Here is a 17763-nt window from a genome sequence, read left to right as displayed (position 1 = left end):
TGACAGTAACCATGTTGTACGGCAGGACAGTTGGCGTCCATGGTGTAAAAACCATAGTTGGCCGAAAATCCATACGTTCGCTTCGCAACCGTAAATCGTTAAAAGCTTTGTGCAAAGTGAAACATCCGTCGCGTCCCACGATGAGCAAAAAGGCTGTGGTCAAGCGTACCATAAGCCTGACCAACGTAAGCCAGACAACGAATGCGCAGGCGAGCCGGTGTGAGGAGCAGCTAGATGAAGCGATCTACCGGTGTCTACATTCCCTCACCAAACGGCATGAACCGACGAAGGAATTTAAGGCCCAGTTTAGCCGCGGGGCGTTCCTGAAACCGAATACGAAAGCCTTCATCCAGGTGATGCACTATCTATTCAACATCTACGATGCCCGCGAGTTCCAGAAGCGGTTCTACTGGCCGATCTTCGATAAGGCAGCGGAGAATGCATTCCGCACCGCAACCGTCGAGTACGCGAACTGCCTGATCGAGCAGGGAAAGCTGACCGGGATCACGAAAATCAAAGCCCATGTCGTGGTGCTGCCGGGGGGAATGAAATTCATGAAATTTCTCCTTTGTGTTATTCGTTTGGTGCTGCAGGAGGAGTTACGGAAGGCGAAAGGTTCTACGGCGGACGGAGAAGTCCTTACAAAGCAGAGCATTGCGCAAATGATCGATAGACACAAACGCTGGACCCAGGCAAGTAATCAGATTCATGCGATTGTAAAAGAAGAGGTCGCCCTGCTGACCAAGAGAACGGAGCAAATTGAGCGGCTCATCGATACGATGCTTATGGACAGTGAGCTGGCAAAAACGATTACTTACGATAAACTGATCCAACTGTGGGCAGTGCTTATACAATCCCAATTTAAAGAACGACAAAGTCTTCAGCAAAGAACACGGATCGTAGCAAAGGAGTTTGAAGCTATAATCGAAAAAGCGGAGGCAAAAATGAAGAAAAACGAACTACCACTCCCATTCGCCAAGGAACAGCTGCAGGCTACTCTGAACAAGGTGGTTCAGCAAAAGCCTGACTGGGACCCCGTCGCCCAGCAGGTGTTCGATGAGAATGGGGCGCTTCATCCGATTAAACTTATCCAGTTGTTCGAACTGGCGTTGCCGTCGGTTGAGCAGTTTTTAAGTAATTTTTGCTTCAAAGAACAGGAAGTTATAAAATTTGAACAGAAAGAGTTGTCCAAGGTGGTCGTAAAATTGGACGGTGTACGCCAACAGATGGACGTTCTGCAGCGCAGCCTGCCCATTCTAGACGATTTTCTGACGTTGGATCTCCACCGTAACGAGGAAAGTCCGGAAGTGGCAAAATGTGATAACTTTGCTATTAAAAATAAGCTTTTCTGCACACCACCGATTGTTATCGATTTCGATGGTCACTCGGATGGTGCGTTTCCGGTGGCGGGCAAGACAAGTCAACGATTGGCACTGTTGAACAAGGAAGATGTACAGTTGATGAATGCAAGAATGAAATTGCTATCCACGAGCCTATATCAACCAAGAAGCCCTAGAACACAGCAGCATACATTGCCAATTAAAACATCGTCCGAAGCTAATCCGCATCAGTTGGTCAGCCCGAATGCGTTCGCTGTACCCCGGGTGGCACGAAAGGAAAAGCTAAACCCGTTAACGATGTTCAACCGTATTAAAGCTCAAAGCCAGAAGCATCCCGGAGGGAAACCGGTATATTCAAATCCTTCCGCTCCGGTTAACAGTACAATGAACATATCTGCCCTGAGCGATATTACTATGAGGCCCGAGTTTTCTTCTACACTACTTGGAACCCCGGAAAAACCGGCCCCCACTTCGGACGCCCATAAGGAAGCCAACCTGGAGATTGGTTCGTCTACCCATCTGCAAGTCCCGACGCAAATCGCATATCAGCATCCACAAATGCCGCGTCTGGCTAACTCGCCAAACGTTCACTCAAGTCCCCGATTGATGGCTTTTTACGTAGGGGCTACGGGGACACCGAAAACGAGTCGCACATCGAATTCTCTCCTTCTCGCTGGAACCGGAGGTCGTAGAACGTCGTCGGCAAATCGTGACTCGTTTGTGGACAACATAGCGGTGCACACTTCTCCGTCCGGTCGGTTAGAGTCGTTGGTCAAACAGAACGAGCTGATACCTCCTTGCGGCGAGATTCAAGCGGGTCCAGAAAACAAAAGCCCTCCCACAGACGGGGGAACCGTGGATACATCCGAGGAAAAAACGCTCAGTCCTATGGTATGTAATCAGAATCCATTTTTCACGTTTATTTTCCAAAAGCTAATTTTCTGTTTATACATCGTAGAATGGAGGCCAACTGGTAGATCTCTCCCGTACGCTACTGGCCACGAGTTTGGACAATCAGGCCACGATGCTTCCTGCTTTCCATCACCGTGAAGAGGCTCAGTTAACTGAGACAATAAAGAAAACGAACGAAACAGGCTTTAGTGAAAAGCAGGATCAAGCTCACGGTGGCGAGGAAGTTGAGGAAGATGATCTGTTCAATGAAAGTGATGGAATTCTTACAGATATTGTGTGATCGAGATGATAGGATAAATTATATGCGAGATCATTTGAGATCGATCGTCGAGCGCCGCTTCAGTTTTTGCCTATAATGTGATCATGTTTCAGTTATTATATTTTAGTATTGCTATGGATATAACTCAAGTTGCACGAAATGAGAGCTTTTAAAACATAACGTTTATATTTAAAAACAAATTTCCTTTTTAGCGGCGTATTTACGTATAGTTTGTCATGTCATTCATAAGGATTGATATTGTTCCTTACCAATTAAAAGCGTTCACGAAACTTCAAAAATATATTATTTGATCTCTACTAACCTGGTAACCAATAAAAATAATCCATGAATTTGTTTTGTTTCATTAGTTTCCGCACTTTACACTCGTACTACCATTGATGGCTTTTCACGTAAGGTCTACAGGAACACCGAAATCGAGTTTTATGAATATGAATTACTTTATTTCGATTTTGAGATTCATTAATCAATGATTGAGATATTTCTTTGAATCTTTGAATAACAAATCCATGAAGCCCAGTCACAAAAAGGCTAGAAGACCGCTTTTTTTGGTCACTCGATGGTCACCAAAGAATCGTGAAGATGAATGAATCTCGAATTAGATAGAGATTTGTAATGCATAGTTCGTAGTGCAAACATAATATAAAACCTAGTTTGTTAAGATGTGATTGAAATAAACGTTGGAGTTAAAGCAGCTAGAAGAGAAGTGAAAACTCGTTTAAAACTTTTATCAAAAATTTGTATTTATTTTAAGTTTTATTTGTGTCTTCTCAGTCGATTTGTTTCACCTCCACAGCGCAGGCGCGGGAGAGTTCTTTTAAACTATATTCACTTAGGAACAATAGAATGGCCTAGGCATAACCTACCTAATCAGGCACACACCGCAGAACAGGTGGTGCCGAATTCGCTGTGTAACTCATTCAAAGAGAACATTCCTATCCTATCACTAAAAAGAGTCCATGTGTTTGTGTGTGAGAAGAGGTGATGATGTAGCGAAACTAAACTCAAAAGAAAATACTTTTTAAGAAATATAATTTCCGTTTTTGGAAAAGCAAACCATTGATGACGATATCGAGCCCGGTATAAGGACAAGACAGTGATGATATGGGATGCATCTATTAATTATACGATGGATCAGAAAGAGCCGCAATTCGCTAATATAGCTAACCCCTGTGTTTGGGGTTAGCAATTGGTTTGATAACTGGAAAATAGGACGCAAAAACAAACGAGTTTAGGAAAGGGGGGAAAATAACGAGAAACAAGAACGAAACATTACTACAGAATAAGTGTGGCGGTTTAACGATAGACCGTGTAAAATCGGCTCGCACGCGGCTTGTGTGTACCGGTATCGTTGAATAATTTTTACATTCAACAAAATCCATTTAAAAACATATTGATAAATTACGTGTACCACTTGGTGATCATACTGGAAACGATCATCTTTCAACAATGAACGAGGAAAAACGAACGGTGGCTTCACCGTAGTCGAATAATGTTTCTGAGGCTTAAATGCCCTATCATTGTAGTTTTCGTTTCCGTCCACCACCACCTCCACCACCAGCACCGGTACCACCGTTGCTTGTCGTAGCTACAGCTGTCGCGACATCGTCACCCGTTTTAGGCGCATCCGTGCTGTCACCATTCGTCGTTGATTCGGCCGGAGCAGTAGTTGTCGCTTTTTTCGTCGTTTGTTTAGCTGCTGCCTTCGGCGGGGCCGTTGGTTGCTACGACGAAAGAGAAAATATATTAGTCAAAACCGTTACTGTTTAGCGTTGGATATTTCTGATTCATGCATCGGAGTAAGTCTTAGTATCGATTTTGAGATTCATGAATCTTTGAGAACCTAATTGAGATTCAAATATCCATGAATCGATCCAAATGAATCTTGGATAAAAGATTCATATGAAAGAATCTCACCAAAAGGTTCATTAGAAACACATTTATTTGGGTTAATGGGTTTCTTTAAGCTCACTTACCTTCGCTGTGGCTTCCTGCACCAGGAACAAGCTATGCTGTCCTCCACTGGAGACCTGCAGTACAACTTTGCCCTGTACCTGCTTACTCGCTATCAGTACCGGGCTGGTCACGTCGTCCTCGTTGCCGGTGCCAAGCTGTTGGCTCGAGCCTATACCCCACGAGTACACCTCGCCGGCGTCCGTCACGGCGAAGGACGTACTTTCGCCACAGCACACGGACACCACCTTCTTGCCGGCCAGTGCACCCTCGACCGGTTGCAGCGTCTTGGCGTCCTCTTGTACCTCTCCCAGCCCTAGCCGACCGTACTCTTTTCGACCGATCGCGTACACCTTATGGTCCTCCTTCAGGACCAGCGTGTGATGCTGGCCACCCGCGATCTGTTGCACCTCGCTGAAGCTGGTCGGCTCAGGCACGAACACCGGTTTGACGACGTTCTCGCTGGGATTCGGGATGCCCAGCTGGCAGTAATTGTTAAGCCCGAAGGCGAATATCCGGCCGCTCGGTCGGTCCTTGTAGAAGGTGCAGTACGTGGAGGCCCAGATCGCATCGGCTACGACGATTCTACCACGCCGCGTCACCATGCCCGGCTGGAGGAGCTGTGTTTTGCCGCGTCGCGACTCGCCCGAAGCCGCCCGAATCGAAACACGCCCTAGCTGTCCCTGCTCGGCGCAACCGACCGTATAGATGTGTCCGGTGTCCAACAGCATTACAAGGTGATCGCAACCAGACGCAATGTCGACCCACCGATTGCCTGGAAGTACCTCAATAGGCAGCCGTTTGTTGCCTTCCAGCGTGAGACCCATGTTCCCGTGGGAATCCTTGTTGTGGAATAGATGACAGTAATCGTAAATTTGCGTCAATAACCATAGTCGAAATAACATATAGAAAAGGGGCAGTTTCGCTTCGACTGCGATCAGAGGCTCGACTCAGTACTGGTTGTCAGTGCGATACTGCTCCCGCACAAAAGAAGCTAGTGATAGATTAGTCTGAATTGAGTTCTACCCGTGTAGTTGGTAGCTCGCAAATTTGACTTAAATTGCTGGCAATCCGCCTTTTCCAAGCGGTTACCCAGAAACACGTTCCGGGCAACCGCATCATCCACAACTGATGGATTGCTGGTAACGGACGCCCCTTTCAAGAGGCTACCTTGCTGAGGTATATTCGCATGCCTTTTCTCAGACCTTCCCGAAGCAAACAAATGAGAGTAACCGGGTACTCGTACGGGTGCTCCATGTGCGAGATTACCACTAGCTTTGGCGGGTGCAAATATCGTTTGGTCACATCATAGTCGAGCGGGGCTGATCGTAGCGAAAACAACGTTACGGATAAAGGAAAATGAGGACAGAGGAAAATAAGACTCTCGAAAGAAGAAACGAGGAAAGTAAAACCCAGGAATGGCAATTAACGAGAAGACTTAAAACAGACACGGGTACGGTACGGGGGACTTTGCCGTGGGAAAAATCGAACAGGCTGCAAAACGAAGAATGGAAGATAATTTGGAAACAGGATTCTTTAAATTTCCCCTTTAAGCGCCAGACGACAAGACTTGACAGCTGCCTCCTTTTCTTCCTTTTTTTTGTTCGTCATAAAAGTAGCAAGGACCCTCGTATACCCGAAATTCTAATACATAAAGGATCGTAGTAGGGGACTTGTAAGAATGCGGAAGAACGCAGCAGGTAAACCTGCCACACTTTGGCGGGTAAAAATAGGGGCAAGGAAACTTTCCACGCTACCGTGAGGCACAACAGCTGGTACATTTTTTTTAATTGCCAACGGTTTTTCTTATCGTCTGGGACTTACCCGAAAAGAGCCCCACGCAAAGACGCGTCCATCGTTCAGCAGGCAGGCGGAGTGTGAGTCACCGGCGGAAATTTTGACGCATGATCCGGGCAGCTCGATCAGCTTCGGCTCGAACTCGGAACCCTCGTCGGATGTGTCGCGGCCAAGGGCACCTTCGTCGTTGCAGCCAAAGGAGTACACTTTACCGTCCCGTGTTAGGCAGAGATTGTGCATGCCGCCGGCCGAAATCAGCACCACATCGCTCAGCCCGTTGATAAGCGCCGGCCGGCTCTTCTCCATCACGTCCTCACCAAGCCCGAGCTGGCCGAACTCGCCCTGTCCGCAGGAAAGCACATTTCCCGACGCGGTTGGAATCGTCGCCAAGGGAAGTTCCACTGTAGGGGCAAACGAAAGCGGCTGTATTATGCATGTTTGGCTTCCTTGTTTCGGAAGTTTATTTAACCTCTATCTTCACTGTATATCGATTGTGAACTTACATTTCTTTGTGCGCTGTATCTTTGCTGCTGGACCATCGCCGGTTTCGGCTGGATTTTCACGTCTTGGTCTGCCACGTCCCATTTTTTTTTTTCTTCTGTAATCGGCGGAATGCGGGGTGTCCGTCCCAGCTCTAACTGATATCTTCACACCGCTTCAGAAGCGGCCACTTTAAGGAGTATTTTACCGACGGACCACACCGTTCACACTGAGCACAATATTTGAGGTTAGAAGCTACTGCTCGCCTTTTGCTGCATCACATCAAGCCCTTTTTTCAGACGAACGGAACACTTTCGTGCGCCTGCTTCGACCGCTGTAATGAAACTGTTCTATTTCACCTCGAGTGAGCTCCGGTTTTGTAACTAGTTCAGGTAGGAAGTTGATGATGAAATTCACATTTTACCAATTGCAGTACTACCTGATACGATCGGTCAAAGAGGAATGAGGCGGACGAAAACGCTTCTTCATCCGGCTTTAGGTAAGTGAGGTAATGAAACGTTTTGCGTAGTGTTGGCAGAATCGGGATTCGGAAGATTTGAAGATTCGATCCCTAGAGGGATTCCAAAGATTCGAATCCCATTTGACGGATTTTAAAGATTTGGATCCCATTTGGCAGATTCTAACGATTTGATTCAGACAAAATTTATAAAAACGAACGAACTTGCCTATTCAATGTGCAAGCATAATGTGACGGTTTTGGATTCGGATTCGGAGATCCGGATCTCCGGATGGATTTTAATCGAAAGATTCGAATCCCTGTAGGGATTCAGTTTTCTCATCACTAGTTTTGCGGCAAGATGCCATTTTTAACTTTGACTTTCGAGGCTTTTTTCAGTTGGTAGCAGTGTTTCATGGTGCTTTGAATTGTCCGTTGAAAAATGAACTAAATTGTTCCATTTTAAAATCTTTCTTTTATCGAATTTGTTAGTTAAATCTATTGTAAACAAACTAAAGCAAATCGATTTTTTACTCGATACTACACGATCGATACTACACAATTTAACAAAACGAAATTTTGAAAATTTTTAAATTTTCGTGCTCAAAAACCAACGTACGTACCAAGGTTTATACATGAATTGCAAGTTAAACCCCAATCTGTCAAACGTGGAAAGGATATTTTGGTAAACAAACAAAAAGGCGACCGAAAGTTTTTTTTCCTGCCGGTTCCTGCATTCAAAACAAGCTAATTTTATCATACAATAAATACCACATGGTTGTACCATGAATGGTGAACCAAATCACAAGAATTCTCCCCCCAGAAGCAGCGTAGATCATCACGTTCGTCAAAAATATTGCCAAAATCGTCCACTCTATCGCCGGTCGCGCCAGCTGACCGCGGTGCGTGCATATTCGGTAGCGAACGAATCACGCCACCTGCTTGTGTTCGGTGTACCCCAGATCGATTTGCTTCGCGAACTCCGCCAAGAGTTTGCCCGTTTCGGACCGATTGAAAGTATTCAAAATATCACAAACGCCTGGCTGCAAGAGAACGACGGTGCGGACGCGGACATTTGCATACGGCCGGAACCATTCACCGACGTATTCCATGTGTGCCTCGTAAAGCTGGAAAAAGCGAGGCAAGCGAAAAAATTTCTTGACGCACGAAATTTTTACGGCGGAATACTGCACATATCGTACGCACCGGAGCGTGAAAGTGTCGCGGACGTGCGGGCGAAGCTGGCACAGCGAAAGTCCGAGGTGCGCTATCGATTGAAGCTGGCTCGCGACACATCGAAGCAAATCCCTCAGCATTACTCCAATTCTGCCGGTGTATTGGTGACCGAGCAGGACTCACAGGCTCCCGACCGGGACCGAACAGCAGGACACCGCAGCAGTAGTGTGCACAGACCGGCGAAGAAGCTCAAAAGGGTATGAGTACCTGCGCCTCGGTCAGGCTCGCTTTTCAAACACAACAAGAGAACATAAGTCGATATGATTATCCCGAAAGAGGTAAGCCGAACAATAATTAATAGGTAACAATTGTCGAATCAAATGTGTGTTTTTCTTCAAACCGACTCAAACGACAGGTCCAGTGCCGTACTTGCGAACAGGTGTTCTGTTGTGCCAAGTGCCGCCAGCGACACGAAGATGGCAGCCATCAGGAAGCCACCATGATACGTAAAATTTGCTACATCTGCAACAACCGGCCATTTCCCCTGCGGAGGGATACCAAAATAACGCCAAACAATTTATTGATCGTTCATATACTGAAAGATCATCTACCGCTGCGTTGCAATCGTTGTGAGAAGGTAAAGTTTGTGCTACTAACTAAAAGCTTTTCTATAGCGTGTTAAATTGTCTATCTTGTGAGGTTATGGAAAGGGTAATTTTTCCTTTTTCATTTTTAGGTTTTCTATACCCTCGAGGATTTCAAGAATGTCAACAAGTGTTTCATGGTTTGCGCGAGCAATGAACCCGGCAAGGAAAGCGAATGTCATTTGGAAAGTAGCAAGCCGATTTGTGCGGAACCGGTAACACATACGGACGAGGTTGAAAATAAGGAGAACTTTGCAACTGCTCAAACCCTCGCGAACGATGATGGTGGCCCGGTGGTGAACCGGCACCAACCGCCGAATACGAGTGGTCGTCGCAAGAGTAGCATTTTGCCCGGCGATTTGCAACCTTTCGCCGACCCGGAAAACAAAATCGAGGAAGTGGACGAAGCGCTGTTGACGCCCCTGACCAAGATCAACCTTCGGTGGAAGCGCAAGAGTCGTCAAAGTTTCGACAGTATACTCTCGGTGACGAACAACACGTCGGAGGCGAACGCGTCTGGTATGCTGCGGGTCGATGCACCCGGTGGAGGACCGGCAGGAAATAGGCGCAAGTTGGTCCGCACCACCTCGACACCGATGTACCAGTGGCAGATAATGCCATCGATCATGGCGCTAAAGCACCCGAATGAATCCTATTCGGCCACGATGGGACAGATGTCGAGCATACACTGTAGCAGCGGCAGCGAAACCGATAGCCGCACGGAAGAGCTCGAAAGTCCCCCACAACCGCAACCGGTACCGCCTCCTCCACCACCGCCCAGTAGTATGCCGGACGAGCTGAATAAGGTACGGGCGGCGATCATTCGCACGAACCGATCGAAGGCGGCTGCGACCCCGCTGAGGCAGGTGATGTCGAAGAGTATCCAGCGGGCCATCGCACAGCACACCGGTGCGTACTCTAAGATGCTACTGCCCGGCACTCAGCGTAAGATGAGCTTCAATTCGACGATGAGCAGCGGAGTGAACAGTATGATCGCGTCGCCGGTACGTGACCCGCTCGACCTGCGCACCACACCGGTGCTGAAGCGGCGGGGTGGAAGCGTCACATCGAACGGAACGGACCATTCCCAGCAAACGCGTCGTGAAAACTCCGTCCGCATGCTGACCAAGACCGCATCCGTGGACAGTGGGCGAATGAGAATGTTCCAGGAATCGGAATCTACCAACAACTCTTCGGAACCCTCAGAGTATTACGAGACCCACCGGGACATGGACACCCTGTGGAGCTCGACTGAAGACGAGCCGGCTGATCGAGAAAATCGCAACAATTTCCGGAAGCAGGACGAACCGGCCTATCCTCGCACCCCAAAACAAGCGACTGTTAAAAAGACGATCAATTTTGACGAACCGTCTTCAAAGCACAACCTGACGGATGAGAAGAGCATCGAAGGGGACGATGTCTGGGGCACGCCATCGTCGACGCTTCCCGTGCGCAGCTTCAGCTGTTCGGCGGTCGGTCTTGGCGATACATTCAAAGCGTATGACGCGTCGGTTGAAGAAACCGATGAGCAGGATTCCACATTGGATGAAGTGTTCTATCCGCCGCCACGAAGCTCGAAGCTCCCTGCGATGGAAGACAAGGACCAGTGGAAGAAGAAATCTCAAACGGCCGTTGGAGCGGCAAAAACGCAAAATGGTGGCCGACTGTGGTCGATCGTTTCGAACGTCATTCGGCTGGCGTCACGGGGTGACGTACAGGAAGAACTTGCGGCTGGAAGCCGTGCCAACGTGGAGGTGTCTCAAGCTGCAAGAGGAAGTGGAGGTGGTGGAGGAGGTGTAGGGCTGGTGCAAAGAGCTGTTTCGTTTGCGGACTATCTGAAGAGTCGCTACAAAGGTTCCGATGGGGCAGGGTCTTCGGTTCGCACGTCCTCGTCCGGCTCGGACGAATATCGAATACTGTCGGGCACGAACGGAAAGAAGCGTCGGCGTGCAGTCACGACGGTCTACTCGCGGACGTTCGCCCCGGCTACGATGGCTGTTCCGAAAGTGCAATGCAACAGTCCGGTAGCGAAGCGGAAACGTATCCAGGCACGGCAACCGATTCAGCGCCTCCGCAATACGAGCAGTGGCAGCGGCAGCAGCTCTAACGGTATGATAGGTTAGGCAACTTTCTTAGATCTTCCGACCACCGAATGCTTCCTGGGAAGTTTGTGTTTATATTTTAGTATGTTATATGCTTTAGGGAAGAATGTTACTTATTTGCCATTCACTGGAATTTGAACGATGAAAATATATGTTTTTGAATTGTTTGAAACAGCAACAATCGGGTGCGTTCTATTCTACGATTTTATTGGTGAGATATTCTTTTCTTTAGGGTGCTTCTTGTAAACCACCAATAGACGAGCAATGTGAATACTGTAAAAGTAGCAAACCAATAGTTGTATCTGTTGGCAAACGACGACTAGAAACGAACGGAAGACATCGAAACGAGACGAGAGACCCCTACCCTAGGTCTAGATAAGATGCGGTGGGGGTCCACATGCCAGGCTCTCCGATGAGCCCAACGCCAGCGAAGTCAGTATGGTACGCCGACCGGGATGAACGCCAAGATTTTCCCAATTGATCCACGACAGTCGCGCGGTGAGATCTGTAAAACGGGAAAGGAAACCAAGCGGTTTTTATTTACACAATTCGCTACCTCGGTCGTTTATCAGTCGTAGACATTACCGCTCGTGTTCCAGTGCGCTCGATCAGCCTTGATTTCGCCACGGAGGCACTTTTCGACGTACGTCAGTGGATCGTAGTCCGCTTCCAGGACCTCACGCAACAACGCTATGTACGCAATCGCTAGCCGGAGCGTGTCGATTTTGCTGAGCCGTTTCTCGTACGGGAACGTGGGCACGTGCACGCGCAGCTCATCGAACGCTGAGTTAATGCTGCTATTGGGAAGAACGCGAGAGAATTGTACCATTAGTGGGGGGAACCCTGGAATGACGGTCATTAGTCTCTCGGGAAGGCCCAAGCGGAACATACCCATTCGGGGCGGAGCGCATCATACGCTTCCGTTCGCGGACATTGGTCTGCTGACGTTGCATCTTGTACGGGGCCGGATTGTACGGATGGCTCATGTTGGTCGACAGCGAAGGACTCGGCGGCGTCGAAGAGTCTAGACATTCTGTAAACGAGAAACGTCGGTGGGCAACGAGATAAACTCATTTGTACAGAGCGTCTATTGAAACACATCATGAAATTGTGGATGACTGTAAAAGCCGAAGGTACTTCCGCGTCCTCGATGGACATGGGCAGCGTTAATAATCATGCCCCATGATGGTATATCGCTATCAATCTCACTTCGAATCAAATTCATTCCTCCAGGTCACTCTGGCCAAGGTGAACGCAAAAGAGTATGCAATAAAATTAGTTCCAGTCGGTATCATCGGTATCGACGGTGTGCGTTTACGTAACGCCGTTTCGATCGAATGGGCATAATTGCTCAAAAGTGTTATGGCACGGAAGTAACACACAAAATGGCAAGGATTTGGTTCATGTTGCAATTTGCCTGATAACAGAGTATAGAAATGTAACACAACAAGTCTAAGTTATTGGTTCTGCTTGCATGTAAACGTTGCTTTTTTATATTAGTAGAAATTAAATCAATTTTCAAAGCATTTATGTTCATTCGGGTTGCAAAGTCATTCACAATAAACCACTATGAATCAGGACGAACCTTGAAGCGGAATAATTTTAGATAATTAAAAATAACTCGCAATATTACGAGAGCGATTTTGGCGCTAAAAACACTTTCTTACATATGGCTACTTCTTGGCTTTTGATTTTTTTTTCGAACAAATAAATAAATAGAAACATAATTTATTATTCGTGAAATGATTTGATTAGTTTTTTGGCTTCAGTAATTAAATATTTGTGAATAGTGTGTCTAGACATTGCATTATTTTAATTTCAATTGTCTGTCGCATCCATTTTGCTAAATTTTCATTTCGTTTAATTAATTTCTTCGGTCCTTGCACGACACGAAGTTCGTCTTGTTGAACTCACATTTCTTGGCCATCGATGCCGTAAATATTTAACATCCATTTATCAGGGAGACTGATGTCGCCGGTTTTGTAACTCATGAGTACGTACCCAAATACGGTAATTTTGTCGTACCTTTGTAGCGCACCTTTCTGCCAGATACATATGTGCTTCATTACAAAATTTAACACGTGCTTCGTCTGGTTTCGGTTTACAGACAAGCAAGTGCCATACATTTTTGGATCAGAAATGTATACAAGAAAAACAAAAGACGTGAACACAAATGATTAACAGTTGAAATGTGAAACATTCATACTATGAGATTTTGGGTCAGAAATTCGGTCCTTAATTCACACAATCAACGGAAAATGAGAAAAGATTGCTAATAATTCAAAACAAGCAGTATAACAAATTTAACATATTTTTACCACCCTTCTGTCGGAATCAAACACGTGCTTGTTTCATGTGACAACAATGTTTAAAGATAACTTTCAATTTTTGCAATTATTTTAAAGTTATTGATTGATTTTGGTCGCTTTTGATTCGCCTTGAGAATGTAAATAATGTGTGGATCACCAAAGGCAATGGTTTTCACTTTTTTGTTTGGTGGATAGTTTTACGAATCCCACTTAATTAGATGTGCTTAAGGATATCCGGTTTTAAAACACCGCTACTATCCGATTTATTCGACTGCACTTGGCAGGGTTAAAGATATCACCACAATTAAAATCTTAATTCTTAAAGCCCCTAAAACAGTTCGCAAAAAGCACACAGCAACCTATCTTACCCGTGTGGTGCAAATACTGGTGCTGCATTTGACGCAGGCTGTTCGGGTTCAGCCGTAGGTTGCCGGAGTTGTTCAGGTTCAGGTTGTGGCCCGGTCCGCCGGTGTTGCTACTGTGGCCCGCAACGGAACCATTGCCATTGCTGCTGCCCGCCCCAAGCTGATGATGGTTGGCGTACACGCAGGACGGCAGGTCGGCAATCAGCTCGTCATCAAAGCTGTGGAAGCCGATTCCGCTGTAGGCCGTGGCCGGGTTGTTGTAACACGTCGTCAGCACATCCATCGCGCAGCAGAGAGGGAAGAAAGCGAGAACAATCGAGTGGACCAGTTTTAGCGCCGGCTGGCTTGACACCAAGACACCAACAACGCACAGAAACACGACAATATTTTGGCTCCTAACGGGACAACTAAAGCAAGGCGCGATTTTTGCCGGGTCCGTCGGCTAGGATACTAGGGGACATGCACGGTTCCGCGGGTCGGTCTTATATTCATTGAATATTTTCAGAGAACGGAAAATGGTTGCATAAGCTACACGGGAATGCACGGGCCTTTTCCACGACAGATTACAACCTCAGTGGCGGCGATGACGACGAGTCCGGAAGCTGAGTGCGGCAGATTTTATCCATTGCTCGCAAGAATCTTCAAATCCAACACTTTCGAGCAGCACACAGTTTGAGCTTCACGAATGTCCTCACTTTTCCACACGAATCCTTGTCTTTTGCCAATTTTCCCTTTAATCCAGTAACTTCTAGGCGCTTTCCCTGATTGCAACGAATCGAATGCAAACGTCCTTCGATGGAACAGAGCCTTTTATAGGTTGCCCAGGCGCGTGTGCGATCGTCCTGTCGGTCCCGTGTTTGCGCATGTGCGCCCCTTTGCTCGGTAACTCCTCCCATTGCATAAGCATCAAGTCCAAGGACCAAGTGCAATGGCTGCCGTTGACGTATAGACGCGACATTAAGGGAACATTAGCTCGCTAGGGTGGACAATTCAAGGAGGGTAGACTTTGCAGTAAAACTGTATTACTGTTTCCTGATAGTTTACTTTCACGAAAGTATGGCTTTGTATTTCCAGCAGAAATTTGATTAAACAAATACCAGCGATTTATTTCATCATTTGAATAAGTTTTAATCTTAAATAATACAATAATTCCAAACACCCCTATTGCCGTTTGTTTCTCCGTAATAGCTAACTTGCATTATCGAACCAACCTTGTCAACAACTGATATCAGTTGCTTCTCATAGCTCTTTAATAATAACGCCTAGTGACCTGATCATTTTTAAGAAAAGACAAAAGACTTTTACACTTTTTTATTCTGTTGAAATGAAGGTTCCTATACTGTTTTGTAGTTAAATTTGGGTTTAATTTGAGCCACTCTGTGATGTATTTTTTCCCAAAAATAACTTTACATTAGAATAGTTAGATGATTTTAAGATTTAAGTATTCTGAACTCAGAACCAATTTTCTTTAATGTGAAATGATTTATCAATCATAAATTTAACCTGTTTGAACATATTTATTAAGATGTCTTGAAGTCAGAATCCAATTCTTCCCCTACACCATAATATTTAGTTTATGAATGTTTATGTATGTCTAAAGCTGCAAAGTTTAATATAAAAACTTGGTTTTTGTGTTGCAAAAATGAACGAAGCATTTTAGCCATTTTTTGTTCAAGAAAATTCATCTTCAGAATAACTTTGACCGCAATATTCACAATGTCTTTGGTAAGCGTGCCTTTTAGTTTATACTGCACATTAAGTGACACATTCAATTCTTCCTGCTTGGGTTGGATTGATAAATGAGAAAGGAAAACCCACGGCAATCTTAATTAAACGGATTCTTACACCATTAAACTATTAACCAATCATCATGTTTCATGAATGCCCCATCGAAATCCACAGGGGTGTGAGTCACGCGGAAGAGTCCCTTTAAAGACACACCTCGTTTGTTTTTCCCGCCCCCCAAAAACTGCGCACCCTTCTTAGTGTTGGGGGTTTCCCCGTTCTAACAGGTCGAGCCTTCAGAACCCCCACAAGAATACCCCAAACGTCACCGAGCGCGCCGAGATTAAAGCGTCGAGCTGGTAAACATGCCGTCGGCGGCGCAGCATCGCGAGCGAACCGAAGCGTGAGAGCGCCAAAGTATGCGCGGCTACGTGCATGACGTCACGAGGCAGACGCAGGTGCATTAATAAAGCGCTCGGCCGCGTCGATCGTTCGCTCAGTCGATCGCGCGCGCTCCATGAGTATCGCAGGTTTCGCGACCAGATAAGCGCCAAAGAGGACGTGCTTAGGCTGCGATAACGTGTGTGATATTGCAATTTGCATCCAGGCAGTGGATAGTTTCGGTGGAAAAGTTAAAAAAAGTTTTCGCTGCCAGAAAGCCCTTGAGTGAGTTAAATCAGTGTCGATGGAAATTATCTTCAAATTGCTCTGACTTGATGTGACTTGTTGGTGGTTACAAGTGTTCAATATCATCTACCTCCAGCAGATAAAACAACATACCCGAGAAGCCGCTGTTAAAGGGCGTGTAAACAAGTGAAAATCTGTGTGCTCAGATTGCCGTGACACGACTCATCCGTAGATAGCGCTATCCTTTAAGAGCGAGGAGATAATTATTCGATGGAAACAGAGAGTTCCGTAAGGAATTGACGATAGTGAAGCTCAAACCTTCTGCTTTATTTAGTGGTTGACAAGAAGACGAATTGGTTCCACGGAGAAAAATTTGTTCCCGATTGTGTCGGTGTTCCAAGCGCTTCTGCCACTTACGGTAACAGAGCGCAGCTCCTTAACCGTCCTTATCCATCGTGGATTAGTTTATACAGTGATAGCTCAAGTGTAGCTAGCAAGTGGAACTTATCTCGAGTTTAAGTGTTCACTATTTTCTAAGGTAAGATTCAAGCATATTGGTTAGGAATGTATGTATTTGAAATGACACACATTTTTTTTATTTTGATTTGTTCTATCTCCCTTCTGATCGTGTGAATTCCTTTTTGGTATCGGCGGCACGTACGTTAACGACACACGCCTTCAAACAGTCTTTATGCTTAACAATGTGATGTTACTTTTCTTTCTGCAAATGTTCTGTTTTTCTATGCATGTTATAAAAGTGTTCTTCAATGTCTAAAAATGTCTGCAATTCCATTAAACAGGTGTTCATTCAATCATTTACTCATTAATTCGTTCGTTGAGACTATGCTTATCGAATCGTGACAAGCAATAAGGAAGTTATTCGGCCAAGAAACAGGCGTCGTGAAATCCTGAACCATTTGAATAGCAACAAAAAGCCTTTTAATGTCTTCGCTAATCAATTCCTATAGTAATGAGTGCAACAATGCTAATTTATATCTATTAATGTGTGGATATGTTTTATGCATCTATTGTTTAATGCTTTCAAGTTTTTTACTACTCCATCCTCAAGAAGCTAGTTTAACATTAGCTTTAGTCGACTTGTTTGAACCGACTTGTTTCAAGTGTTGAAATTGGTTCAACATCGGCATTGTTTAAAAATGCTAATTAAACAAAATACAATCCATATTTACAATACTGAGCTATTCTTTGCCTCAACAATTTGGAGAAAAAAAAACGAACAATGTTAGAAGTCTGAAGCCATTTAAAATGCCGCTAGCAACAGGATTGAGCATAAAAACTTTGTAGCAAAAAATAATTCGTTCATCTGCTTTAAGCGTGTTTAGTTTGGTGGCAAACAGGTAAACATAAACGTCAAATAGTGCACCTTGAATCGAGTAAACAAAAGATATGTTTCCAAATGCGTTCCATCGTTGGAAAGTGAGTGGTAAAGCCGCACAATGGCTATCAATTGATGAAGGTTATTGGGAGAAGTCTGTGTGTTTTTTTTTAAACTACCAGAGGTCGTTAGCGATACCTCGAAAAAATATAACCTTTTTGTGTGTTGCGACCATCCAGGCATAGATATTTTAAGTTAAATTT

The 17763-nt window shown here is 45.6% G+C and overlaps 5 protein-coding genes across 8 annotated transcripts in view; 3 read left to right on the top strand and 2 right to left on the bottom strand.

Annotated features, from left to right (window-relative positions):
* The window catches only part of LOC131271648 (KAT8 regulatory NSL complex subunit 3), a 259954-nt gene that overhangs the window by 33354 nt on the left and 208837 nt on the right, over positions 1-17763 (top strand). The window lies entirely within an intron of this gene.
* Positions 26-3260, top strand: LOC131271651 (augmin complex subunit dgt6). Its single transcript, XM_058273149.1, has 2 exons — positions 26-2231; positions 2299-3260. The coding sequence occupies exons 1-2, from the start codon at positions 141-143 to the stop codon at positions 2530-2532; spliced, it is 2325 nt and encodes a 774-aa protein (XP_058129132.1). The 5' UTR covers positions 26-140; the 3' UTR covers positions 2533-3260.
* On the bottom strand, positions 3255-7226 carry LOC131271659 (regulator of chromosome condensation). Of its 2 annotated transcripts, none has more exons than XM_058273163.1 (4): positions 6783-7226; positions 6307-6702; positions 4506-5324; positions 3255-4253 (listed from the first exon to the last, which is right to left on the bottom strand). In XM_058273163.1, the coding sequence occupies exons 1-4, from the start codon at positions 6816-6818 to the stop codon at positions 4047-4049; spliced, it is 1458 nt and encodes a 485-aa protein (XP_058129146.1). In that variant the 5' UTR covers positions 6819-7226; the 3' UTR covers positions 3255-4046. The 2 variants fall into 2 exon arrangements, with proteins under 2 accessions (XP_058129146.1, XP_058129144.1); XM_058273161.1 differs by having other exon boundaries at positions 6307-6680; positions 6783-7225.
* Positions 7954-11319, top strand: LOC131271652 (mitosis initiation protein fs(1)Ya). 3 transcript variants are annotated; one of them, XM_058273151.1, is made up of 3 exons: positions 8590-8730; positions 8808-9029; positions 9129-11319. In XM_058273151.1, exons 1-3 carry the CDS (start codon positions 8713-8715, stop codon positions 11157-11159), a joined length of 2271 nt encoding a protein of 756 aa, XP_058129134.1. In that variant the 5' UTR covers positions 8590-8712; the 3' UTR covers positions 11160-11319. The 3 variants fall into 3 exon arrangements, 2 of the variants coding, with proteins under 2 accessions (XP_058129134.1, XP_058129135.1); XR_009180128.1 differs by lacking the exon at positions 9129-11319 and having other exon boundaries at positions 7954-8730; positions 8808-8945; XM_058273152.1 differs by lacking the exon at positions 8590-8730 and having other exon boundaries at positions 8927-9029; positions 9103-11319.
* On the bottom strand, positions 11278-14438 carry LOC131271663 (uncharacterized). Its single transcript, XM_058273168.1, has 5 exons — positions 14383-14438; positions 13816-14048; positions 12030-12171; positions 11724-11935; positions 11278-11643 (listed from the first exon to the last, which is right to left on the bottom strand). Exons 1-5 carry the CDS (start codon positions 14436-14438, stop codon positions 11510-11512), a joined length of 777 nt encoding a protein of 258 aa, XP_058129151.1. The 3' UTR covers positions 11278-11509.

This window comes from Anopheles coustani, chromosome 3 (assembly GCF_943734705.1).
Source record: "Anopheles coustani chromosome 3, idAnoCousDA_361_x.2, whole genome shotgun sequence".
Lineage (NCBI taxonomy): Eukaryota > Metazoa > Arthropoda > Insecta > Diptera > Culicidae > Anopheles > Anopheles coustani.
The sequence above is the reverse complement of the archived record's forward strand: the minus strand, read 5'-3'. Positions and strand labels throughout refer to the sequence as shown.

Excerpts from the sequence above, each read along its gene's own strand:
- LOC131271651 (XM_058273149.1), top strand. The coding sequence starts at position 141 with ATGAGCAAAAAGGCTGTGGTCAAGCGTACCATAAGCCTGACCAACGTA. Across the intron at positions 2,232-2,298 it reads AAAAAACGCTCAGTCCTATG|AATGGAGGCCAACTGGTAGA; the intron begins GTATGTAATCAG and ends TATACATCGTAG.
- LOC131271659 (XM_058273161.1), bottom strand. The coding sequence starts at position 6,864 with ATGGGACGTGGCAGACCAAGACGTGAAAATCCAGCCGAAACCGGCGAT. Across the intron at positions 5,325-6,306 it reads TTGCGTGGGGCTCTTTTCGG|GATTCCCACGGGAACATGGG; the intron begins GTAAGTCCCAGA and ends TTCCACAACAAG. Across the intron at positions 4,254-4,505 it reads TGCAGGAAGCCACAGCGAAG|CAACCAACGGCCCCGCCGAA; the intron begins GTAAGTGAGCTT and ends CTTTCGTCGTAG.
- LOC131271652 (XM_058273151.1), top strand. Across the intron at positions 9,030-9,128 it reads GTTGCAATCGTTGTGAGAAG|GTTTTCTATACCCTCGAGGA; the intron begins GTAAAGTTTGTG and ends TTTCATTTTTAG.
- LOC131271663 (XM_058273168.1), bottom strand. The coding sequence starts at position 14,438 with ATGGATAAAATCTGCCGCACTCAGCTTCCGGACTCGTCGTCATCGCCG. Across the intron at positions 12,172-13,815 it reads CCAGTATTTGCACCACACGG|AATGTCTAGACTCTTCGACG; the intron begins GTAAGATAGGTT and ends TCTCGTTTACAG. Across the intron at positions 11,644-11,723 it reads AGCGCACTGGAACACGAGCG|ATCTCACCGCGCGACTGTCG; the intron begins GTAATGTCTACG and ends CCCGTTTTACAG.